This window comes from Pezoporus occidentalis, unplaced genomic scaffold (assembly GCF_034315485.1).
Source record: "Pezoporus occidentalis ecotype Australia unplaced genomic scaffold, CSIRO_AGI_Poc_V1 ctg32, whole genome shotgun sequence".
Classification (NCBI taxonomy): domain Eukaryota; kingdom Metazoa; phylum Chordata; class Aves; order Psittaciformes; family Psittacidae; genus Pezoporus; species Pezoporus occidentalis.
The window spans coordinates 1,219,360-1,246,894 of record NW_026915158.1 but is presented as its reverse complement, the minus strand read 5'-3'; the positions used below and the strand labels follow the sequence as shown (position 1 = coordinate 1,246,894).

The following is a 27,535-nucleotide window of genomic DNA, read 5'->3' as shown; positions in this document are numbered from 1 at the left end:
CTGCTGGGCTGCCTGAGTTTCTGCACACCTGACTTTACGGTCACCATATTCTTTCATATTAAAACCTTTTATATCTCACATTAAAATACATAGAGTCTCAGTGTTATTTGCCTTTAAAGTAAATTAAGTTCCTGAATCACATTTTTTCTAGATGAAAGAATTTCTTCCCATTAGGGACATCTCTCTTACAGGAAGTTTTGAGAGAACACTTCACATTTTGCTTTCCTGAAAATATTTCATTAAAACTGATGACATAGCAATGTTTCTTTTGTTGTTGAAAAGTTTGTAATTTCAGCATTTTTGTAATCCCAGTATTTTCATAAGTATATTTTAATAATCCTTGAGGGTAACACTGTAATTTATATTTACTGCAACGATTGCAAATTAATTCTTGAAAAAGTCTATTATTTTCTCCATGCTGTTCACAATAATGTTTTTTAATATAAATAATAAGCAAGGGCAATGTTAAATAAATCAGTTCTTCCATTTACTTTTAAAACAATTTGCAAGCACCCATCTTATATCTGCTTTCTTTGAATCATAAAAACACACAGCTTGAAATCTCAAACTTTTCCACAGATCTAAACACTGTCCTGAAAAACAGCCATAACTCAGACTCCTGAACACCCCTGCTTGCCAGAGTGTGTATGATCTGCTTCATTGTTTGATGTTATTTTTTTTTCCTGATAAGATATATTTTGTTTGAGACTTGATTTTTGGTAATAATGATGGGAAATATGGGAATGGGAATAACTGAACTGTTTGCTCTCAGTTTCACTATAACTGTCACAAACCTTTTTTCCAATCTTTCATGCAAAAGTCATAAACAGCCCTAAAAAAAGTCCTAAAAATAAGCAAGACAAACACAAAAAAAGCAAAGAGGTATTTTAAATGGTAGATATGTTGGGGTTTTCTAGTTTATTCTTTACCCCTATAGAATGTAAATTATATCAACAGTTCTGTTTTTCAGAATCAGTCTGAACCACAGGCTCCTCAAAGCAGTTAACTGCCTGCTTGAGGTACAACTAACAAAGGCTGATTTGAGTGGAGACATACAGCTCCACAGACACAAAAAGGCATTTGGGTAAACCATTTACTTAATTCCTCAGGCTCCAAAGGGAAAGCTGCTGATGAATATTTATTATCAACTAATTTGTAATGCTTGACTAATAACTTGGGCAACTTCCAGCACTCTGCATTAATCCAAACACTAAAAACTGCACTTTTTCCTGAAAAATTCACAATGAGGGCACTGAGTCCTTCATAATTCAGGCAGCTCAGAAATACTGTCTAAATTCAAATAGAAACATAGAATCATAGAATAGTTAGGGTTGGAAAGGACCTTAAGATCATCTAGTTTCACCCCCTCTGCCATGGGCAGGGACACCTCACACTAAACCATCTCACCCAAGGCTCTGCGCAAGCTTAGCCTTGAACACCGCCAGGGATGGAGCATTCACAACTTCCCTGGGCAACCCATTCCAGTGCCTCACCACCCTTACAGTAAAGAACTTCCTCCTTATATCCCATCTAAACTTCCCCTGTTTAAGTTTTAACCCGTTACCCCTTGTCCTGTCACTATAGTCTCTAATGAAGAGTCCCTCCCCAGCACCCCTATAGGCCCCCTTCGGATACTGGAAGGCTGCTATGAGGTCTCCACGCAGCCTTCTCTTCTCCAGGATGAACAGCCCCAGCTTTCTCAGCCTGTCTTCATACAGGAAGTGCTCCAGTCCCCTGATCATCCTCATGGCCTCCTCTGGACTTGATTTGTGTTGAGGACACCAGAACTGCACACAAAACTCCAAGTGAGGTCTCACGAGAGCAGTGTAGAGGGGCAGGATCACCTCCTTCGACCTGCTGGTCACGCTCCTTTTGATGCAGCCCAGGATACGGTTGGCTTTCTGGGCTGCGAGTGCACACTGAAGCTCGCTCATGTTCATTTTCTCATCGACCAACACCCCCAAGTCCTTCTCTGCAGGGCTGCTCTGAATCTCTTCTCTGCCCAACCTGTAGCTGTGCCTGGGATTGCTCCGACAATCTATCTCTGACAATTCCATCTCTTCTTCTCACACAGCCCTCAGGTGCTCAGCACAATTGACCCAGACACTGTCAGAGTGCCCATTTCTGAGATATTATTCTCCAGTATTTTTATTACTGATTAGCCCTGATTCTCAGGGATTTTCACCCTGATTAGCTCTGCTTCTGTTGAAGGCAATACATTAAACCACAGGAGGTAAAGGACACTTTGTTTACCTCTGCCATACCTGATGCGTTTTTAAATTCCTTTTCAAAAAGATTAGCTTTGCTGTACTTTTCTAGTTTTCTATACGTAAGAATGGATAGGCAGACTACCCACAGATCTCCATGTGTCCCGGTTCTAACTTTGGCTTTTCACAATCCTGACACCTCCAGAGGCAAGCAACCACTGTTCTTCCCTGGCTTTCAGTAGCAACAAACTTGTTCCATGTAGACAAAGGTCCAATTTTATGGAAGTACTTAACTTGTAGTTACACAATGTCTGTCCAGCAGGTTACTTCACTGATGACAATGGAAAATTTGACCAAACATTTCTAGGTAGTTATAATTTTTTTTTTTTTTGTTGCACTATTTGAGATTCTTCTTTTGCCTTTTATCCCTAAAGAGATACAAGAACAGCTGCAGGCAATGCCAAGCTGTTTAGGAAACATGAATGCAGAAAAGGTATCAACAGACAGTGATTAGTGATCCTTAAACATTGAGGAAGAATGAGAACTGTCAGAAATAGACCACCAGGAAATCGAAGAAACTGCCAAGGGAGATCCAGAATTTCCATTCTTGTAAAGAATCAAGTCCCAGTTATACATATTTAATTTGGAATAGTTAAATCAATTACACATGAAATACATTTTTTTTCAGAAAGAACAGAGTCAGTGAGCCACTAGAAGTCCCTTTCTACCCAAATAAACATGCTTTATGAAACACATTATGTTTATTAACTATTTTAAGGGGGGGGGGTTATACCCATGGTGACTATTCAGTACAGTCACAAAGTAAGCCTTGCTCATTTGAGCTCATCTTAAGGGAAATACGGCACTTTAAAAAGTGCATTCATAATGAGAATTAATCCTTAGCAATGAATGCAGATTTATTTCTCTGCAGGATCTGAATTCCATTCATAGGCAGAAACAGACATATTTAGCATGAGAGGAAAAGTTCTCCATCATTCTCAAAGGCCAGATTATAATACAGGGGAAAGAAATACTCTATGTGAAAATGTCAGTCATTAACAGAATACACCAAGTTCCCCTGGAAGTTATGCTTGGAGAACAGCAATGCCATGACCCCAATAACCTGAGGTTGTCTAACAAGAAGTGGGTAAGGCATTCTGGACAATTCCTTTTACTAGGTAACATCATGTTGCAAGCAGCTTTATAATTCAGTGAAAAAAGACATAATAAGAAATTATGTCTGACTGTTAAGGAACTGAGTAAACTTAGTACAGTCTACTATTAGCCCCCCAATTAGGTAATCATAAATGTTCAGTGTTTTATATTTTGCTTGATAAAAACTGCATGTGTTTCCTCATTTCCCAAAGCATTTACTTCTTGCATCACTAAAGGTCTTCAGTCATCTCACAGTCCTGTGCAGACAGATGTCTACTTCATCCTCCTCCAGTAAGGCAGACACTGGCATACCTTGCCTTTCACAGATATATGCAAACCTAGCAGCCTGAACACAATATCAGGGAAGGTCAGAACACAGAGGGAGGATAACCAGGTCATTAATTCAATTGTAGGCTTAAACAGAAAGCTCTCATAGCAAGGACATCCAAAAAGGATTACTAATTCTTTTAAGAAGTTGTGGAGGTAATTAAGAACCCTTAAAAGCTACAAAACCAAGTGGGCGTATTTTTAATTTAGTGAAAAAAATAAAATAGCAGGAAATGTAAGACTGTTTTGTTGAGTAGACTTCCAGGATAATTGTGATTCTTCCACCATCTCACAATCACAATTTTCATTCAGTGCAGTATCAGCTATTTCCTTACTGTAATGTATTTCAGCTGGCAGTTTATTTTCTTATACTAATTTTGTAGATAGACATCACAGTTGGAAAAACCTTTGACAGCATTTTTAAAAGCGTCCCTATTTTTTTTTACTGGTTTTCCACCACATAAACAGAACTCTAATTACATCTGCATTTCTGCCTCTCACTCTTAATGCCTTTCAGTTGCAGATTAGCAGTTACTGAAGATGGTACTCTGATTAGGTTCCTAAAGCAGGTTGACTCAGGATAAGTGATTGCACAATGTTAATCACATCATGTCTGAGAGCACACATTGGTTGTTTCAAGGCAACAGTAAAATTACAGTCAACAAATGAAACGTGAACATGTTTCTGCTGCTCTTATACTGGGACATTGTATGGCAGAGGTAAAATAATAGTAAAAATAGTCACATTAGCAATGCAATATTTTCAGACTAATGTAAAATAAATCAAGATTGTCTGTTTTTTTGAAGACATTAAAATATTTTGAAAATGTACAGACTTAAAGGAAAAAATCTCAAAAACTACAGAAAACTGAATGTGATTCTTTCCATAATTACTTATTTTCATGGCCTGTGTTATCATAATATATTCTATTCAATTTAACATTTTATAACATGTCATAGAATGTAAAAGGCCACAGCTCATTGTGAAAATTATTGTTGATCTTGGTGAAAACAGAGGTATATCTCAATCAAGAAGTGTCAAATAAAACAAAAGATTTTTGTTATACTCTGGTAAGCAGAGGATATGGACACTTGGCATAATTTACAGTTACAATTTCAATTGTACATTCCCATTCATTAATGAGTATGTTTGTACTGTGCTCATTTGAGTTTCACTTAGCTTACCTCTTCACATTAACGTGTGTGTGTGTATGCACATACTTGTATACATAGACATGTATATATACATCTGGGCAAAAAAAAAACCCCACAATTATGATCATTTGATATGATTCCTACATAATACAGCATTCGGAACAAGTCCAGAGGAGGGCCATGAGGATGATCAGGGGACTGGAGCACCTCCCGTATGAAGACAGGCTGAGAAAGTTGGGGCTGTTCAGCCTGGAGAAGAGAAGGCTGCGTGGAGACCTCATAGCAGCCTTCCAGTATCAGAAGGGGGCCTATAGGGATGCTGGGGAGGGACTCTTCATTAGGGACTGTAGTGGTAGAACAAGGGCTAACGGGTTAAAACTTAAACAGGGGAAGTTTAGATTGGATGTAAGGAAGAAGTTCTTTACTGTAAGGGTGGTGAGGCACTGGAATGGGTTGCCCAGGGAAGTTGTGAACGCTCCATCCCTGGCAGTGTTCAAGACCAGGTTGGACAGAGCCTTGGGTGAGATGGTTTAGTGTGAGGTGTCCCTGCCCATGGCAGAGGGGGTGAAACTGGATGATCTTAAGGTCCTTTCCAACCCTAACTATTCTATGATTCTATGATTCACTGAAACTAGACCAACCACACCAAGTTCAGTCTAAGAGTAGTTTACCTCACTCAATGACATGAAACAATGAACAAGAAAAGGAATACGTTAATATATGAGCTTTTTGATTGTCTCTATTTTTTTTACTTATCCTCTAGCAGAATGTATGTCTGAGAAAATATTTTCTTTCTTGTTAATTTCCTAGAGAGCTTATTTTGATATTATTCTAACACTACCTAGACAGCAGTCCTGCAGAGCACTCCCAGTGAAGCACTGCTTGATGAAGCTTTTAATTGAAAAAATTTGAAACTAAATAAGAGAACTTGTTAGGGTTTTTTTTCAGAGGTAACTACTTTGAATTTCAAAGCATCAGTAGTGTTTACAGAAATCTTTCCATCAGAGAAGATTAAATCAGTTTTAAAAGTTTATGTCTGTTCTTATTTTCCCAGAGAATTCATACCGCTATGGTGGTATCAATTGATTTTCAAGAATGTTCTGAAAGAGTGAAAATAATAACAGGAGTATACAACATTGTAACCAATGATATGCTTTCTGACAGCATATATCCCAACAGAAAAAGCAAAGATGAAGAAGTATACTCTCCCAATAGGGCAGTCTAAAATAACTACTAGCATTATTTTTATACTTACTGCTTCATATATTTCCATATGCATTTCATTAAACTACTCAATAGCACTCCAAGTAAAATCAGAGCATCATCTGGGAGGCATATATATATATATATATATATATATATACATATCTCTCGATCAAAAATCACAAACTTCATCACAGTTGAGGTAGACTACTTTCTCCTAATGTATTAATGGAGTGGAGAAAGCACTCTGGCTCACCCAAAAGTCAATGTCCATGATAAACTCCAGATGCCACTGGCTCCATTCACAATACTGAGATCAGCCACCAGTTCATACAAGCCTATATTTTATGGACAACTAAATTTTAGTGTCCAAATATGAAGCTGAATCCAACCTCTTGTCTCCACCTTTTCCAAGAAAGATACCATGGAAGCTTACAGTGAATTACTCCAACATTACAAGATTTTTTAGTCCCATTTATCAGATATTAACACAACCACAAATCTTATATCGTAATTGCCTTTAATATATCTCTTCTTTCTCTTCTTTCATATATACCTCTGCTGTCTTTGGAGAGAAAGATACTTTTTTCAGATTTGTTTCTAAGAAGCTTGATTTGTGTGACTCTCCCACCTTCAGAACTTCCACTTCCCCCATACTTAGAAAAAAACATGGAATGCTTGCTCTCCTTTTAACTACCTTCTTTCCTTGGTCCATTGTATGCTAACTACCTGCTTTACTAGCTATAATCATGGAACAAAATTATTCCAGAAGCACATATTGATATCTTGGAGGGGGGGAGGAGGGAGAGAGAGAGGAGGGGAAATAATTTCCAATCTATTACCTTTTTATTGTTGCTTAAGCATGATTCTGAGCTTTTCTCAGTTTCCTTTTTGACAGCTTCCTGAAGATCAGAGGCTTGTTGTATATATGTTAATGCTGTCAGTATCTCATCTTCTAACAATATTACATCTTCATAGGAAATTGGCCATCCCAAATTCTCTAAAGCTTCCAGCAAAGCTTCTTTATGCTGCATATATTGGATTGGCCCATCCTCTTTAAATCTTAAATATAATATAAGTTCAAAAAAATTAATATTCACAAGCAGAAAAAAAAGATGACAGTATTTTACAAATAGAATCACAAAGGGTAAAGACAGAATAAAACATCAAATTCCTTCAGTCTTCTGTATACCACAAGTTCTTGTGTTTCATTCAGCTACTGTTGTGTTTGTCAGACAATCACATCAGTTTTAACCATATGCCATAGAAAGACATCTACAGAGCAATTCAAGTGGCTGAGCATAGATATCATCCAGTGCCATTTTAGATATCCTAGAGTATGTGATTCAATATAGAATAAATAGATCAATAAAGAGCTTGCAGTTACAACTGAGAAATCATAGAAATGCCTGGCCTTTCTGGAGCAGCAGCTATGGTGAACTGGAAGCATCTAGGCAATCCAAAATAGCAAAAGACATCTACTAAGTCTTGATTTGCCACATCACTCTTGACAGATCACATAAAAAAGAGACAATCTCCTTTGTTTACTGTTCTGCCAGCCTTGCACTGCTCAGTTGTACTCAGCGATCAGAAGTGTGCTTCCATCCATGGTTCAGATTATGTTAATGTCCACTTGATTAAAGAGCCAGTTTGAAGATACACACTGAAGGTACTTATAAACCAAAATGCCAATTAGATACAGTTAACTTGATAAAAACCAAACTCCAAAATCCAGAAGAGGTAGAATTCTTTACATCTCCAATTGGAAGTAACAGACTTCTTTTTAGTACTCAAAAAGTAGGTCTTTTGAGGCTCTTCTCTACAGCTTTGCCAACATTTTTAAAAATGTGAAACCTAGAACTGGGGAGAGTATTTAAGTGTCTGTCTTATCAACACATACATCCATGGTGATGCCTACCACATTGCCCTACTCTTTGTCACTGCTTATCTTTCTGCTCTAGGAACTGCCTTGTATTGAAATTAACCTGACCAGTATAGTTATTTACCTAGATCTTGTTCTCTATTACCTGAATCCATTATTAATTTATAATCAATGTCAAGCAAACGTATCTCCTGAATTGTATTTCCCAACCATTTTGAACACAAGCACAAAATTACCACTTCTCTAGTAAATTTGCATTTCCTCAGCGCCTGAGATAAGATTTAAATACACACTAGCAAACCAGAAAGCTCCTCAATCAATTATTTCAGGACTATTGTAATCTAGTTAGTAGACTTTATTACTCTTTCCTTCCTGATTACTGATTTGGAAGTATATTGTCATCCTTTTCTAGTACCTGAAAATGATCATTCAGATTGTAAGTTTGGAAGAGAAATACATCAAATATTTCAATTCCATGCACTACTATTAATGATTTAAATATGACTCCCTAGCAACAGACTGTACAATCATTGGTAGGACTTTTTTTTTTTCTTATGTACATATTTGGCCATATATTACCAATAATAAAATGTTTTGGATACCACCCTGTCAAATTCTTATACTTTACAACTCGTTGTCTATCAACAGACATCTACTTATTTTTTTTCTTTAATTCTGTGATGTTCTTCTGTTTAACAGTGTTCACTTTCTCCCTGCACCAGAACGGGGTTTTAGTTCTTCTTAGTCCTCTGTGTATTTTTTGCTCAGTAGCTTAAGTAGTCTTAAAAACATTCTCATTTTCATTACCATTTTTCTACCTAGGAATATCTCATACCTATTCACTTTATTCAATTGCTGAGGTGAGTAGGAGAGAGGACGCCTTCAACAAAGAGCGGGGGGGGGAGATCAGCGTCCAGGAGCCTCAACTCAGAGCGACGAGAGCCACCGAGGGAGCCTCAAGTCCTCGACAGGACCTGCCCAGGAGCCGGCAGCTCAGCTGACGAGAGCGAGCAGCTGACTCACACGGGGCGGAGCCAGGAGCAGCAGCACCAGCCCTGACTGGGTAAAAACCTGCCCCGGGGAGCGCGGCGAACAGAGCGGGTCGAGGCAGTTTCCGCGGGCGGGCAGGCGGCCGGGGTGGTGAGCGGGATCGTGAGCGGGATCGTGAGCGGGATCGTGAGCGGGGTGGTGAGCGGGGTGGTGAGCACTCGGCGTGTGATCAGGGCCCAGTCCGGCAGCTCTGCTCTGGCTGCCCCGGCGGTGGCAGCGTAGGCACCCAGACAGAGCTGATGAGAGGGGAGGCTGCAGTGCAGAGCTCGGGGTGTAGAGAGTGCCTGCACTGGTCTGGTGAGGGGAGGGTGCACAATGGGCAGGGCTGCACTCGGTGCTCCCTGGTGGAGGTCCTGCGGCAGCAGGGGCTGAGCTACAGGATGCTGTTAATAGACTGCGAGATGTCAGGGAAGCCGAGAGGAAGCAGGAATGCTTGCTCCTGGCCCAAACTGTGCAGGGGCCTCGAGCTTCACCTCTGCCTCATGAAGGAAAGAAGGAGGCCGTTAACCCGGGAAGCTGGGAATTAGTGACAAAAAAAAAAAAAAAAAAGCAACAAAAAAAAAGAAGGAAAAGGACAACCAAAAGCAAGGGGCTTCCCCCTAAATCCCCTGTCCCCACGCAGAACCGCTTTGCTGTCCTGCAGAGGGCTAACGGGGAAACGCACTCGAGCCAGAAACAGCCGGCTGATGCACTGCTAAAGAAGATCTCTACTGGTGCTGCTAGGAAAAAGCAGTGGGTCGTAGTAGTAGGGGACTCTACACTGCAAGGGACAGAAGCACTCGTCTGCCGGCCCGACCCTGTCTCAAGGGAGGTGTGTTGCCTACCAGGGGCACGGATCAGGGATGTGGCAGAAAGGCTGCCTGGTCTAGTAAGTCCCACGGACTAGGTAATGACCCACTCCTGGTGATACATGTGGGTGCTAGGGATATAGACAGTAGTAGCCTGAGGAACATAAAGAAGGACTACAGAGCCCTGGGGGAGGTGGTTAAGGGCTCTGGAGCTCAGGTGGTCTTTTCATCAATTCTCCAGGGTACAGGGGAGGACCTTAAAAAAGCTAGGAGGATTAGCCAGGTTAATAAATGGTTAAAAGGGTGGTGTCATAGTGAGGGGTTTGGGTGCCTTGAACATGGGAGCCAAGCTTGTAGGCCAGGTCTAGTGGGGGCTGGGAAAAAGAAGGGAAAGAGCAGTTTTGGTAGGAGGCTTGCCAGGCTGCTCAAGGAGGCTTTAAACTAGATGTGTTGGGGGCAGGCGCCATCATTCCATCCCAACACACCCAGTCAGTTGCCAGCACCTATAATAAATGCTCGGAGCAATGTAGAGATATCCCAGCCGCTCCAGCCAATGAGCAGGCTTCATTTGGAGCTCGGCTCAGATGCCTCTATACAAATGCCCGTAGCATGGGGAACAAACAAGAGGAATTAGAGATGTGCGCACGTCTAAAGGGGTATGATATAATAGGCATCACAGGACCATGGTGGGATGGCTCCTATGACTGGAGTGTTGGAATGGAAGGTTACAGGCTCTTTAGGAAGGACAGGCCCGGCAGGCGGGGAGGGGGAGTTGCCCTTTATGTTAGGGATAGGCTGGAGAGTATGGAACTCTGTCTGGGGACAGGTGAGCAGCCCACAGAGAGTTTGTGGGTCAGGGTTAAAGGGAATATAGCTATGGGAGACATTACTGTGGGGATCTGTTACAGACCGCCTGACCAAGGAGAACCTGTGGATGAAGCACTCCATAGACAGATAGGAAAAGCCTCACACTCGCAGGCCCTTGTTCTCATGGGTGACTTCAACCACCCTGACATCTGTTGGAAGGACGGTACGGCCTGGCACAAGCAATCCAGGAGGTTCCTCGATTGTGTAGAAGACAACTTCCTTCTGCAAGTAATAGAGGAGCCGACAAGGAGAGGTGCCGTGCTTGACCTCGTGCTCACCAACAGGGAAGGGCTCGTTGGAAATGTGACTCTCCAGGGCAGCCTTGGATGCAGCGATCATGAGATGCTCGAATTTGAGATCCTCAGGTCAGTGAGAAGAGCGTGCAGCAAGCTCACTGCCCTGGACTTCAAAGGAGCAGACTTTGGCCTCTTCAGGAACCTGCTTCGGAAGGTTCCATGGGATACAGCCCTAGAAGGCAGGGGGGCCCAAGACTCTTGGTTGATATTCAAGGATCACCTGCTGCAAGCTCAGGAGTGTTGCATCCCAACTAGAAGGAAGTGCAGCAGGAGGGCCAGGAGACCTCCTTGGATGGATAAGGAGATCCTGAGGAAAATTCAAATGAAAAAAGAGGCTTATAACAAGTGGAAGCAAGGACAGGTGGCCTGGGAAGAGTACAGGGATGTTGTCCGAGAAGCTAGGGACCAGGTTAGGAAAGCTAAGGCTCAGTTAGAATTAAACTTAGCTAGAGGTATTAAAGATAACAGGAAGGGATTCTACAGGTACATAGCAAATATAAAACAGACTAGGGAGAACATAGACCCCCTCAGGAAGCTCTCGGGAGAACTGGCTACACAGGATTTGGAGAAGGCTGAGGTTCTGAATGACTTCTTCGCCTCGGTCTTCACTGGCAAAGGCTCTGACCAAACCACCCAAGTCTTGGAAGGCAGATGCAGGGACTGTGAGAATGAAGACCTTGCGCACACTGTAGGAGAGGAACTGGTTCAAGACCGTCTTAAAAATCAATCTGCACAAGTCCATGGGTCCTGATGAGATCCACCCGTGGGTCCTGAAGGAGCTGGCAAATGAAGTTGCGAAGCCGCTGGCCATCATATTTGAGAAATCATGGCAGTCAGGTGAAGTTCGCGATGACTGGAAAAAGGGAAATATAACCCCCATTTTCAAGAAGGGGAAAATGGATGACCCAGGGAATTACAGACCAGTCAGTCTCACCTCTGTGCCTGGCAAAATCTTGGAGCAGATTCTCCTGGATGGCATGCTAAGGCACATGAAAATCAACAAGGTGCTTGGTGACAGCCAGCATGGCTTCACTAAGGGGAAATCCTGCCTGACCAATTTGGTGGCCTTCTATGATAGGGCTACAGAACTGATGGACAGGGGTAGAGCAGTTGATGTCATCTACCTGGACTTGTGCAAAGCATTCGACACTGTCCCACACGACATCCTTGTCTCTAAATTGGAGCGACATCAATTTGATGGATGGACCACTCGGTGGATAAGACCTGGCTGGATGGCCACACACAAAGAGCTGTGGTCAGTGGCTCAATGTCCAGCTGGAGACCAGTAACGAGTGGCGTCCCTCAGGGACCAGTCTTGTTTAACATCATTGTCACTGACATGGACAGTGGGATTGAGTGCGCCCTCAGCAAGTTTGCCGATGACACCAAGCTGTGTGGTTTGGTTGATACGCTGGAGGGAAGGAATGCCATCCAGAGGGACCTTGACATGCTTGTGCGGTGGGCTGATGCCAACCTCATGAAGTTTAACCATGCCAAGTGCAAGGTCCTACACCTGGGTTGGGGCAATCCCAGGCACAGCTACAGGTTAGGCAGAGAGGAGATTCAGAGCAGCCCTGCGGAGAAGGACTTGGGGGTGTTGGTCGATGAGAAACTTAACATGAGCTGGCAGTGTGTGCTTGCAGCCCAGAAAGCCAACCGTATCCTGGGCTGCATCAAAAGGAGCGTGACCAGCAGGTCGAAGGAGGTGATCCTGCCCCTCTACTCTGCTCTTGTGAGACCTCACCTGGAGTATTGTGTGCAGTTCTGGTGTCCTCAACATAAAAAGGACATGGAACTGTTGGAACAAGTCCAGAGAAAGGCCACGAGGATGATCAGGGGACTGGAGCACCTCCCGTATGAAGACAGGCTGAGGAAGTTGGGGCTGTTGAGCCTGGAGAAGAGAAGGCTGCGTGGAGGCCTCATAGCAGCCTTCCAGTGTCTGAAGGGGGCCTACAGGGATGCTGGAGAGGGACTCTTCATTAGAGACTGTAGTGACAGGACAAGGGCTAACAGGTTCAAACTTAAAGAGGGGAAGTTTAGGTTAGATATAAGAAGGAAATTCTTTCCTGTTAGGGTGGTGAGGCACTGGAATGAGTTGCCCAGGGAGGCTGTGAATGCTCCATCCCTGGCAGTGTTCAAGACCAGGCTGGACGAGGCCTTGGGTGATATGATTTAGTGTAAGGTGTCCCTGCCCACGGTGGGGGGCTTGGAACTAGATGATCTTAAGGTCCTTTCCAACCCTAACGATTCTATGATTCTATGTTTCTATGATTCTATTCTCTGAAGCGAAGAGAATCTAACTTCACTGATGTCAGTCTTATTTATACAGTCACTAGTTTTCTAAATCAATATACAGAAATAAGCTAGTTAAAATAGTAAAAAATTCCAGTGTGACATACAGTTGCAGCGCATGCTGTAAAGGTGCTTATTATTCCTTTGCAAACCAATCACTGAAATGTTCTTTACAGGATGAGAGATTTAACTTGATGCCAAAGGCAATGATATGCTGCCCTCCCAAGGCCCTGCCAGTTGACACTGATTGAGAATAGACCAGCACATCCAAGTAGAATGCAAGTCTTTTCCTTTAAAAATAATCAGCAATGCAAGAATGTCCAGAGTTTAATATTGCTCCATATCACATTCATTGGTGAAAGTAAGGTATACATATATTTGATACATTTGAAAATAAAACCAATTGGTTACTGAAATATTGATAAAAAGTATCAAATATTTATGATCAGCCTTTTAGAGGTAGGTTAGAAAACCAAAAGGTGGTAACTTACTTGTCTCTTTCCTCCTGAGGGAGTGCTCTCCAAATAACTAGATTTAGGCGCCTATTAAAGAAAACAGTCGTTTTTGAGAGAACAGAGTTCCTTGTGCATCCAATCATCTCAAAGCTAGCTAATAAACAGTTTCTTATGATATCTGCATTGATTTGTATTCCAAGAGCACTGCATGATCAGACTGTATCCTCATCATTCAGCTATGAAATTATCAACTGCAAGAGAAGATGGGAAAACAGCAGCTTCCATCAGGTAGCAGCATGACTATTTCAGGGTCATAGAAAGATTAATGGTAATCACAGCTGCTTCTTGCCAGGATTTTCTGTGGATGGTTCTCATCAGCACCAGCATGTTAAATCAAATAACAAAATTGATTAAATGCCAGTTAATCTAAACACAGTTCTTTTTAATTATTTATTGTTTTTCCTGCTAAGGTAACCTCTCATTTGTGCCATTCAGGTTTCTGTTTTGTTAAACTCTGGCTATGAACAAAAACTACTGACAGGAAAACAGAAGGGATTATCCCAAAACAGTGCAGTTCTGAGATCTTTTAAAAATACCACTAAACTTTCTGCTTTTGCTTTTTAGACATAAATTATAAACTCTCATTGGGTCATTTAGCTTACAGTTTTCACTGTTGACATCTCAAATAATTAAGCCATCACACAATTATTTCATTTCATACTATAGAAATAAACCTCTACGGAGATTGCTGTAATTGTAGAAAAAATTCCAAACTTCCTTTGGAAATACAAGAACAAACTCATTGTTAGGAAAAATTCATATTATAACCATCAAACTTTTAACAGTCCTGCCAGATTTACTGGTGCATGTACAAAAAAGCTCATTAACACCAGATTTTTAATATTAATTTCCAGTGATTGATTTTATCTACTAGAAACCAAACCCCAGCAGTTCTACAATGTAAATCACTTCATTCATTCACAATCTGCAGTCTTAGCATGCACTAATTAAGCTTATTAAATTAAGCTTATTTCAAACTTCTGAATGTGCACACTCGTAACTCATTTGTAAAAGCTTTTGGCTATACAAGATCATAGACATTTTGAAGCTTCCAGTGGTTTTCTCCTTAAGTACTGGATATTTACTTTGTTAGAGTACAGAATTTTTTGCCTTTGCCACTTTTCTCCCACTAAATCTGATGTTACAGTCAATCTACGTATAGGGAAGATACTGTTATGCTTGCTTCTGTTCTTGAAACCTGCATGCCCTTCTATATTGTCTCATGTATAGATGGCAGAATAAATTTGTGACCAATCACTATTCACAAAGCTGAACTGCAGCCTCTGCAAATTCAGTTACTGGAAAAGTACTGTGCATTTAGAGCAAAATATATTTGACTGGGTTGCTGTCTCACATGTAGAGGAAAAGCCATGAGAACTCTTTTTCACATTGTCAATTATAAAGACCTTCAGGCAGATCTCTCTTCTATCCATCTTTTCACAGAAGCAGTGAACTCAATTTACTATTGTAAATGCACTGATTCATTGATCTGTACAGGTAAACATAAGTAAACAGTACTCCTAATCACCAAAATTATAGGGAGACTGTAAAATGCTGTCAGATCATCAGAGTTTTACCAGAAAACACTTTTCTTCCCTCAGAATTGAAGTCAGTAAATGTAAAATATGCAATGGTATGGCACAGAAATGAAAAATTCAATATTTTTGCAGAAGCCACCATAAAAAATACGCCACTTGAACCTTCTATCAAAATGAATAAAAATCGAGATTTTCGGCCTGATAATAACAGTATTGTCTCAGTGACTGAGCACACAAACCCAAAAGATTTTTATTCACTGAATTTCATTAAGATTAGACATAGCAAGCAACATTCGCAAATCATAATTCTTAATTTTTACCACAAAAGATGGATACATTCAGAAATAGGACATGGGACTGAAAAACAGGGCTATTACATGTTTTGAAAGAATTGGCATGATCATAGAGCTACAGAGGGGAGAAAAACCTTAAAGGGTCTCAGTGGAATTAATAAAAAAATAAAGACTAAACATTTATCATCGATGTTATTTTTTGTCATCTAAAATAATTACATCTGTAAATGGTATTAGAAGACAGTCTGAAAAAGACGTATTTATTTAAGCAATTCTAGTCAAAGCTGTCATAAGTTTACTGAATGACAGTAGTAGTCAAATAATTGCATTACTTAAAAAAAAAATCCAGAGTTAGGCCAAGAAAAGAAATATCTTAGAGATCTAATGTCTTTGTCCTGTTTACTTCTGATGTGTTTTTACTAACATTTAGTTAATATCTCTCATACTTCTCTCTCTCTCAAAAAAAAAAAATTATAATTGTATCTCAAGGAGTTACATTCTTGCATCCATAGTTTAGTGCTAGGCAGCTGGCAGCAAAGAGCAAGCCACTAATTTAAAAGTCAGTCTATGGATTTAGGAGCTTAACTGTAAATTAAAAGCCTGGGTAGCACTGCATGTTTGGGGGATATTCCTCCTTAGGGGTTTCTGCTGTCAAGTTTATTCCCAGAAAGTAAAAGAATGATTTAATTTTTTTAGCACTGAATAAACATTTATTATTTCCTAGCCTATTATCTGGGTCTCTTAATCCTACTTTTTTTTTTTAAGAAAATAAACATTTCTTCTGCAGGTAGGTGGTGGATTAAAGTATGTCAATGTGCAGAATTACCAGTATTAATCAAAGCATGTGAGTGAATATCCACTACATAAGAAAAATCTTAAATAAGACTAAAAGCTTGATAAATTTCTGATGAGTAGACTTGCCTTTCATAGGATTTAATTGCTTGTTCCAGCTTCTCTTTATAGGCATCAAGATTCACTGCCTGAGGATTAATTAGCGTGATCCACTTCTTGTTGTTGCTAACGTGGGCCAATGGTAGGATCTATTATACAATAAAAGACAAAAACTTTATTTATCATACAACTTTTCCTCCATCAGTATAACTGAATGCCTATGAGTCCATGTCCAAGGATCAGAACAGCCAGAGGGACCACTGGAAGGCTGCAGAAAGATCTGAGCACCGCAAAGAAATGTCAGAATTAAGACATAGATTCCAGCCTGCTAATAAAATCTTCTGAATTTACACAATCCCTTTATGTAGAAGTTGCAAATTAAGATTCCCAACTACTAGTTAAGTCTAACTAAATCAGTACTGTCAAACAATTCACTTTAATAATGGAAGGGTTGGTCAGAAGGGAGACAAGAATGTCTGAAGCATGACCATATTCCAGGTTGTACTGCTTTAAAACAACACTCTATTAGCACCTAATTCTAGCATACAGGTGTGTTAGTTACTTTTTTAATGTATTTAATACTCTTATTCTGGAGGACCATATTTTCTAAGGAACTGGAGTACTAAAAATGAAGAGAGACATTTTTAACCATTGCGCTGATCACCAAAGAATGAACAAGGTGGATATTGCTCACTGAAACTAGTCTTACTTAACCATAATAAGACTTAGGAACCTAACCAGGTTGGGCAGAATCAGGAACTTAAATACCTATCAAATCTCAAAATACAGCATTGACATAAATCAACTTCTTTACAAAATAAAAAGTCATACACTTAAAAGCAGATCTTCAAAAGGCAGAGAAAAAGGTATAAAAGGATGACAGAAAGGAGTAAAGATGCTTTCTCAATCTGTCAGTCCAAAGTCCCACCATCATTCAGCTTCTTAAATTACTCAGCAGTTCATGTAAGAAAAGTATTCTGGTTTTGGCTGGGATAGAGTTGTTTAGTTAGGTTTTTTTTTTGTTTATTTTTTTTTCCTCAGTAGCCAATACAGTGCTGTGTTTTGGATTTAGTATGAGAACAATGTTTATAACACACTGATGTTTTAGTTGTTGCTAAGCAGTGCTTACTTTAAGACACAGACTTTCCAGTCTCTCATGCTCTGCCAGTGAGGAAGCGCGCAAGAAGCCAGGCGGGAGCAGAGACAGGAGAGCTGACCCAAACTAGCCAAAGGGATATTCCATACCACAGAATGTTATGCTCAGTATAGAAACTGTGGGAGTTGGCCAGGAGTCACCGATCACTGCTTGGGGATGAGCTGGGCATTAGTCTGCAGGTGATGAGCAATTGTATTGATCATCACTTGTGTTTCCTGAGTTTTACTCCTCTTTCTCTTTTTTTCTAATATTATTTATTATTGTTATTGTTTTTGTTATTATTGTGACTATATTTTACTTTATTTCAATTATGTAACTGTTCTTATCTCAATCCGCAGGTTTTGTGTTTTTCCAGTTCTCCCCCCCCATCCCACAAGGCGGTGGGGAGGACCAGGGGGAGTGAGCAAGCAGTTGTGTGGTACTTAGTTGGTGGCTGGCATTAAACCATGACAAAAAACTATTTTATACATCAACGTCCTGATAATGATTATAAACAGAAAAAAATCCAAGAAATAAATGGAGAAGATGGGGAATATTACTCTCCCCAGAAATGTCGCCAACATGTATGGTTAAGTGGGAACCTTCTCCAACTGCCTGTCTGAGACCAGGATATAGATGACAAAAAGATGGATGAGGTTCAATTTAAATAAATCTAAAACCCTGGTTGGGGGAACAAGGGAAGCAATCAGAAAATAAAATACTAAAAGACTTCTTTAATGAGAACATTTTTCAGAAATGTTTTATTTGTGTTTGAATCATTACAGCCTAGCTGGATTCCAAATTACTGTAGTATGACCATTTTTTCAGAAGCACTTTATATTTGTTGTATATATATAACTACCCATGAGATTCATATGACTTTAAATTCCCCTCTCTTTCTGAGGACATCTTTTCTCTCATTAACAAATCTGTGTCACATCAGTGCCAGACCACATCTAAGTTCCTAATATTGAATTAATCTTGAGATCTCTTAGAAGCTAAAGTTAATGGGAACATGTTAGTGTGAAGTATCTTGCCAGAGACAGATGAGGTAAATCTCTGCCCAGAATTGTGAGCCATGAAATCTCACTACCTGTCATTTTCAGGAGGAGCTCGAAAGCTGAAAGGCAAGAAACAGAATACCTCTCTTACAGTTTCATATTGCCATGGTTGTTGTCTGCTATTTACTCAAACTAATTTAATAAAAATTCAGCAGGGCTTTACCATGCAGAAGCCCGCTGTTACATTTCCTAACAAATTTCTAGAGTAACTCCAAGTACAAACAGCATCACTTACAAAATTAGTATTTAATACAGTTTATAAAACACTTTGAATAGCATATAAGGGGCAAACAAACACAAACACATTATTATGGTACTGAAGAGTAAAAGCAGAATGGAATGTCTGTCTTCTAAGCAAATAGTAAACTTGAAATACTATGTGGAATGGCAATTAGAGCTTCATGATACACAATTTATTGTAAATTTTACAGTCTCACAATTGCCTACACCTATCAGAATTAAATTTTAATTACTGAATTCCAATATTTTTCAAAAGGTCTTAGCAGACCCATGTAAACCTTGAGAATGCACAAATCCATGACTGTGCACCTGCAAAGTTTTCCAAATGAATTTATGGACCTAAAATAAATACTCCAGTGAATTAATATGTCTCAGTAGAGGCTACGGTGCTCAAGAAATTGCTGGATACCTGATGGCTGCACACTGCCATCAACTGGTAACTGTGAAATAAAAATATATAGCTCTAAAACTTAACGACAAAGTCTGCAAGAAATACTATTAACTATCAGTTTTATCTTCTTACTGATGCATGAATAAACATTCAGATATGCATTACACATTTAGTAGACATCAACCATCTACAATAAACACTAGGGAATGCAATTATGACATTTACAGAAATTAATAAAAACATCTTTCTAAAAACAGTATCAAGGTTTTTTTTTGTTTGCTTTGAAACAGTGTGTGAGCATTACCTCATCAAATACTTTAGAAACTACATGTTTTTACAGAACTGGGATGTATTTGGTACCATGAGGAACAGCAGTAGGAGCTAAGGCATCCATGATGGTGAGTCGCCTAGCAACCAAGCCATGGGTCTTCAACCAAAGAGCTGAAGAGATAGCTAAAGAACTAGAAAAAAAAGAGACTGTTAGATGTAGCACAAGGTAGAAATACATTTGAGAAGTTTGAAATGACAGAAGAAAAATATAAATAATTTGCGCGATGTATGTACATAAGTGCCAACACATACCTTTTAGATGCCCTTTTCACAGATTTCTGCACCTTCGGATCTAAAATGAAACATTAGCATTTCATTAGCTCACAACTTTTGTGCACACAAAAGTACTCAAATATAAACTGACATATAATAGCATCATTTTTTATAATTTTAGCTTACTAGCAGTGTCACAAAGACTACACAGTAATCACAGTAATTCAAATGCTAAATTAATCAATAAGAATTAGGTTTCCTGTGTTTCTTGTTGCTTGATCAATAGTAACAGTGCTACTAGATGACTCATAAGCCCTAATTAATCAATGAGGAAATTTATAAAATAGTTGAGGAATAATTTAATTTAAAAGAAAAATAAACTTGATGTGTATTTATTTATTACAACAACAAGAAAAAGACTATCTGGTTTATTTCCCATTTCAAGATGGGATACCAATACTAGTGATATCAGTAGCGAGATGGCAGGGAGTGGCTAATCTAAGGTATACTGCTATGAAAATCCGTATAAAAGGTATATAAAGAAATAAAAAAAGACACTGAAATGTAAAAAAAGTCAAACATCTTTAAGTATATAGGTGACTTTTTAGAACAACTTAGACAACTTATTATAAAGTTCAGAGTTGCATGAATTCCTGAGATACAAGAAAACTATCTGGATGTATATGCAAGCCCCACAGGAAATACTTTTGTCTCTATATACGCATCTATCCCAGAGAGTATGTTTTTTTCAAGTCTAAGCATACTAATAAAGTGCAACCGCCTTTTACATTGGTACCAAAGAATTAGAATCACCATTCAGCTTTAACCTCAGCATTGGAAGTAACTACAAATTACTGTATCTCAACAATCTGTTAGTGTATAACAAGATTCTCAAGATGTATTTACTCTGTTGATAAGAAGCAAGTGTGATATCCTTCCAGCAGTGTAAGGCATAGCTGTATCACTGCTGCCTCATACTGTGGAAATGACTAAGCTGCTGTAAACCTAATAGTCTGGGCACAGGCAGAAGTCTGGCTGCACCTGTAAGGGCCTTGTTACAATATCCTTCTGCACGTCCAGCTCTCTCCATCTGAGCTGTGTTCCAATCCTTTCTGCTGCATTTCTGCGCACACTTTTGCCTCAAAGGAGGCACCATTAGTTACAAACACAGCAGGAGAAATGTTATTGTCTGCCCCACCTGTTCTGGCAGACTCCTGTTCTGCCAACTTGCCTTCGCAAGTGGCTGTACATTTCACACTCTTTTTGACAGAAGACCTCTTTTTTTCAGGAGATATTCCTTCCTCTGGGCTTTCTTCTCTAGATTTCTTCAGGATTCGCAGCAGACTCGTCTTTGTTTGCTCTGTAGGTGTTGAAAGGGAAAGAAAGGAAGAGCTAACTTATTGCTCAAATATGTGCCTGGGATTTTTGAGTTCCCCTTTGCTATTCAGTCTCAATTTTTAAGGGAGTGCCTACACAAGACTTCAAACACAATCAGTCCTAATTTGTACCTTGTACTTTCCCGAGGATGAAAACTACTTTTACATCAGCTGAGTAAACCTGGTTTCAGACTGCATACAAAGAATGCTTCAAAGAGAAGCTTAGTGTTACACATGTAATAAGCAGAAATATTAGTGTGAGCAATGCTGTAACTAATGAAACATAGATCAGGTCTTCATTCTTGCCAATGATGTACTTATTTAGAATAAAAAGAGATAAGGATTTAATAATTACTGTTAAAAAACTATTTGAAGAGCTTTCAAAACAGTCTGTCAAAACTTTTTTTCATTGCAGTGCCTGCAACGAACCATAATTGAGCAGACATCTGTTTGTCTGTTTGGACCAAATAAGTAAAATGGCCAAAAAGTAAAAATTACAAAAGTTAGAATTTTGGAAGGACGATTGTTTAAGTCAGTAAAGTATTTGTTTATTCCTACAAGGGTGGGGTTTTTTGCTATTTTTAACAGAATCTTTTCAAATTAGTGAATAAATTCTGCTAGTAACTACAGTTCATTTTAGTCTTACCTGCATATAACGCTTTCTTCCTTTGGGATGGACTGTCAGCAGTAGTCTGCCAGGTTTGCTGATGTGGTGTCAGTGTTGGCTCTTCTGAAGCACAGCATGGCCTACTGCTAAGAGTAGAAGTACTCAGCTCCTGAACATGTTTGTTTACAGATGACACAGTATGTATCTGCTTGTGATTTCTGCTTGTGACAAAAAGAAGAAACAAGCAGGAAAAAACTTCAAGCATATGACACTGGTTGAAAAAAATGCTAAGTTGTAGTCTTCTGGAAATTTGAATACTAATTTCACATGATTCAAACAGTATAAAATATTTTCTCTATTACCCAAGTCTGTATTTCAAAGGGGAGTTTAAATGTTAAAATATTCTTATTTTTTAAACTATTTAAAAGCAACTTCTTAGTCTGTTTAAAAGGTGTTCATTACTTTTAAGGCAATACCCTCATATATTTTTAATAGGTTCAGAATATTCCATAATAGCCACTTAGAGTCCTGGGGGAAAGAGTAAACCTACGATCAGCAAAGAAAATAACTGACACACAAATCTATCAATCTATGCACATATGTGTGTATATATATACACACACACATTTATACCTATGACCCAGCATGAATAAAATACAAAATATGCAAATTCTGAAATAAACATCTACATTTTCACATTGGACAACCCACCTGCCCTTCTACATGGAATCTTTCCACAGCACTTTCCACTTTCAATATATTTTACTACCTTTTTAATAATTTTAACTTACTGTTTTTAATAGATTTCTGTCTTACAAATCTGAGCATTATTAAATATACTTTTTTGGGGGGGAAACTATTTTTTTATTAAGGCTATTCTCCTGTTGAGATTACAAGTAACTTCATATTTAAAGTTAGGTCTGTGTTTGTTCTGAAAACAGAAACTCAGTGTAATCAGACATGCAGAAAGCTTTTCCACAGTAGCTCAAGAGTCTGCCTTCAATATGCTGTAGAAGGACCAATTTTTTAACTGTTGCTCTTGGCATCCTGAGTTTTTCAGCATGTTTTTCAACTGATGCTGAACATGAAGCTAATTTTAATGATGACAAAGCAAGGATAAATATGCCATGGACATTCAGTCTCACATGGCAAAATCAAAAATGTGAAAAGAAATAAGCTGAATTTCATTCATAGTCTTTGCCATCTTTTAAACAAATACATATATATGTAATTTATGTTTCAATCAGCATGTCCCAATGAGCAGCAATTTACTCATGAAGTACCAGGCCAGATCTACCTATAGGACAACAGTTTTTTGTGAATCCTCTCAGAGGGAGGAATTTTACCATATGCTGGAGACAGAAATATATTTTCACATTTTTGCTTTAATTATTCCTAATAATTTGAGACTATTCAGATATTTGAGATCATTTTGGCTCAGACATCACAGTACCAATGTGTTTTTCTTTTCCCGTCTTTTCCTGTAACTGTTTAAAACAAACAAATAAACAGAGAACCTTTCTTTTTCAAAGAGGAGAATGTCAGAGGTTAAAAATGCATGGCAATGAGAAAGGAGAAATGTGACAGATAGCCCCTATCTCTTATTAACATAATAGCAGTATGAGGACATACTTATTCTCTAAATCATTTTCTCCATTACAACATTCTATCATCAGACATTCGGCATGAAAGGCCTTTACTTTCTCCAGGTCTCTTTCTCCTTGCTCAATCTCTCTTTTCAAAAGATGTATATCTTCACTCTACAAAAAGAAAATCATAGAATCATAGAATCACAGAATCACAGAATCACAGAATCAGAGAAGCATAAAATAGTTTGTGTTGGAAGGGACCTTCAAAGGTCATCTAGTCCAATCAAATGTTCTATTACAATTACTATTAAACATGCTTCATTTCTGAACTGAAACTATGCAAGCTGTCATAATAATTCTGAATAATGTCTCAGGACAGCTGCAAAGTTCTGTATACCTTTTCAGGTAGTCTCTTGTACTTGGCAATACAGACTTCCAAATTAACCTTCCTTTTTAGGAAAAGGAAGAACATTCCCTAACAAGCCAGTTATCCCTTGAGATGCAAACATCATCACAATACTAACATATAAGAGATATAATCCTCAGTAGCTCCCCTCATTCCCAGCAAGCAAACAAGTAAATAAATATAATAGAAGATATGTACATTAGAAATGTTTTCCTGTCATTCTACAAATCACAGCTGTATCACATACTGTCCCTGAAAAATGAGAAGTAAAAAACATACTCTTCAAGTAAACAATGGAACTAAATAGGAATCATTTGGACTACAGGAGGAAACAGGAAGGATCCCTTTACAACTCCCACAGGGCCAGAAGTCTGGAGTTGGAGAACACAGACTGCCCCTCATCTTTCCAACATGCTCAGTTTCACACAGTCTGCACCAGCAGAATCATGGAAATTGTGCAGTACACAGTCTGATACCTTTCAAGAGCTGGAGTATTTTTACTACATCTCCTGCTACTGTCTTGTTCCTTATTGCTCTCATTGTTCCACTACCACCATTTGTAAAAGTTGTGGAACTAATTAACTCTACCTTAATTAAAAACAAGCATATGCTTTAAATGGGTGTTTCTGATAGTCTGTTCAGAAATTTCCTATAGGGAATTGCTAGATTGAGCTTCTTAGTCACACATGATAGATCATTGCTATTACAGTCATTTTACTCATTATAGATCTCTCCCCAGTGGCTACTGTAGAGCAAACTTTAAGCAAAATTCATAGAATCATTCCTTCATCATCATTCAAATTCAGCTCTGATATCTTTCATTTACTGGTATGATACAAACCATAGTTTTATTTTAAAAAGTTACTGATTTTTGAGACCACAGAGATCATATGTGTTTCTTCCAGAGCTTAATTTGGTCTATATGTGGTTTGGGTGTTGGTTTCTGTTTGGTTTTTTTTGGCAACAGTAGCATTACAAATGTACTTTGCATGATATTTGGGCTTTTTTTGTTATGATCTAGTACAAGTTCATAAGAAAAAATGTCAGAGATTGCTTTCACATCACTTCAAATCTGACTAGGATAAATCCTCTTTTAAAATAATCTCTTACATGAAATCACAATGATGTGAGTCATAGTTACTTCAATAGAATGACATGATATATGATATGAAGAAACAAACATTTATTTTCAGATACTCACAACAATAAACTCCGCAGCATCAGGATCAGTCAAATAAATGTTGTAACAATGGAACCGTCCCTCTGTTTCAGTAGATAGTTCATACAAAAATTTATTAGCTTCTATATCATCACAGTTGAAGGACACAGTATGGATGGGAACTTTACAGTGAATCTGGACATGAGCCAAAATTATGGGGGGGGGCTGTAAATCAAAAATATATATTAAACATGTGGCATCTAGAAATGTATTTATGGAAACATGGAGAATATTTAAGTATTTAATCAGTCATACTGTTGCTTAGAGACACATGTAGAGCAGTTAAAAGCATACATTTTATATGGATAGCTATTTCACATTAAATAAAATGAGCTAATTGAAAACTGAATTTGAAACACTGATAATGCATTAAGGCACAGGATACTCTAATAAAATAAAGTGTTAGTTGTAATAAAATCAGTACTCTTTGTTTCTAAAATCTTAAAGCAAATTACTAAAGCATAGGAAATTAAACTACTACATTGGTGTTCAGTATCACTAGATGTATATTATAATATTTTTTGACATATATAACTGTTGATATATTAAGCTAAATTAGTTCAATGAAAAGTTGATTCAATACCAGGAAACAAAATAGAGGTGGAGAAAACAGGAAACCTAGTGTTCCTACTCCAAGAAAGAAATCAAAATCAGGTGAGAATATATAAGATGTACCATGTCTAAAAATGCTGAAGAATATAGTAGAAAAAAATTATTGACTCGCTTCTCCAACTTTTGGAGAATTTTTTTTTCTTTTCTTTTTTTCTTCCTTATCAGGGCATAAATAAAGTATTTATGCAATTTATGATACTTTCTGAATCCTATATATATTTAATATTCTTCAGTAGTTAATTTCATGTGGTCTCCAGCCCAGCTATTTGCCTAAGTAAAGTCAGGATTTTGTTGCATATTTGCTATTACAAGCAAGGTAAATTTTCAAGGGCAAATAAAGTATTTTTTAAATGCCATTCTCAGCATACAGGTTAGTTTTCACCAGGCATTACAGCTTGAAATTGGGTTTTTACAGTTTTTAGTTGGTGTTGCATAGGGTGATATAACATGAAATAGCATCATTTAAAGTTATGGTAGCAACATATTCAAAAATAAAAACATACTTTCCATTTCATTATCCACTTAAAACTAGACTTAAAGCAGTTCCAGACTGCTGCTACTCCAGAATTGCACCTACATAAGATCAAATTTGACTCAGTAGGAAAAAACTGGAATCATACAGAGACCTAATGGAACAATAGAATAGATTGGATATTAGGAAAAACTTCTTCACAGAGAGGGTGGTCAGGCATTGGAACAGGCTGCCCAGGGAAGTGGTGGAATCACTGTCTCTAGAAGTGTTCAAAAACCATGTTGATGGGGTCCTCAGTGACATGGTTTAGTGGTGGTCTTGGAAGTCCTGGCATAACAGTTGGACTTGATGATCTTAAAGGTCTTTTCCAACCTAGTTGATTCTATGATTCTATGATAATATTAATGATAACACCTTTATATGAGAAAAAAAAATAAAATAGGTCCTTCTCAAAAATGGCATAGCCTTTGTGCAAGTTCTGCAACACAATGTAAGAAGGTGCCTACTTATATATTTAATGTGTTCTTTGAGGGAAAATGTTGAACATAAACTAGTGTGGGGGGATGATAGCAATAATTTTCTGTTTAGGGATGCAAGATTACAGCTTTTTAATATTTAAATCCAGCCATATCACTGGACCGTCATTATTTTTTTATTTTTAATTCATGATATATTTGTACTAAGTTACAGAGACATTTTATTTAACACAAATTCTAATCTTGATAGTAACATATCCATTTCATTTAATCCATTTATTTAATCCATTACCAGATCCTTAAAACAACTCATGAGAAACGTCATGAGTTATCATGCACTAAAGACTGGACTGTGCACGGAGAGTTCTAATCAAAACCCCTTCACCAACAGTACATTTCTCAGATAACATTTTTCAATATTATGACCACATCTGACAGATTCCAAGAGACTCAGCTCTGCAGGTATGATATTCATCTCATACTTCAGCCTTCTGACACCACAATACTGCATTTTCTCTTTTCCAACTTCAGAAATACCTGATCAGGTCTCCCATCAGTCAAGAGATAAATTGCCTGCGTGTCAGTATCAGCCAGAGCAATCTGGAGAGCTTTGAGTGTATTTGTGGAACTTCCAACCTAAGAAACCAAAAAGAAAAAATAAAGAGACAGCTATAAATACTAACAGTTCTTTGTTCTTAAATTCATAATGACAGTGTACTGATTTAAAGGATATTACAGAAACAAAATCAGTAATAAAATGGTGAAAATATTTGTCATCTAGCTAGAAAAATCAAAGCTAGTGTCAAAGTAGCATGAATTGGTATCAAATTGGTATTCAGTGCTTATGCAAAGACACAAGCAAAATGCTGGCAACAGAAATATGAGCTGTAAAAGCAGAAGCAATCACTGAAAGACTATAAACAGGTAGGAAGATTTAAAATGAAGATACA

General features: G+C 38.4%; 1 protein-coding gene across 1 annotated transcript in view; it reads right to left on the bottom strand.

Annotated features, from left to right (window-relative positions):
* The window catches only part of VWA3B (von Willebrand factor A domain containing 3B), a 72,195-nt gene that overhangs the window by 10,442 nt on the left and 34,218 nt on the right, over nucleotides 1–27,535 (bottom strand). Inside the window, 10 exon segments of the mRNA XM_062628561.1 lie at nucleotides 6,889–7,108; nucleotides 13,713–13,763; nucleotides 16,489–16,607; nucleotides 19,590–19,746; nucleotides 19,868–19,907; nucleotides 21,027–21,188; nucleotides 21,851–22,029; nucleotides 23,444–23,571; nucleotides 25,008–25,190; nucleotides 27,123–27,221. Coding sequence (XP_062484545.1) covers nucleotides 6,889–7,108; nucleotides 13,713–13,763; nucleotides 16,489–16,607; nucleotides 19,590–19,746; nucleotides 19,868–19,907; nucleotides 21,027–21,188; nucleotides 21,851–22,029; nucleotides 23,444–23,571; nucleotides 25,008–25,190; nucleotides 27,123–27,221 — 1,338 coding nt within the window.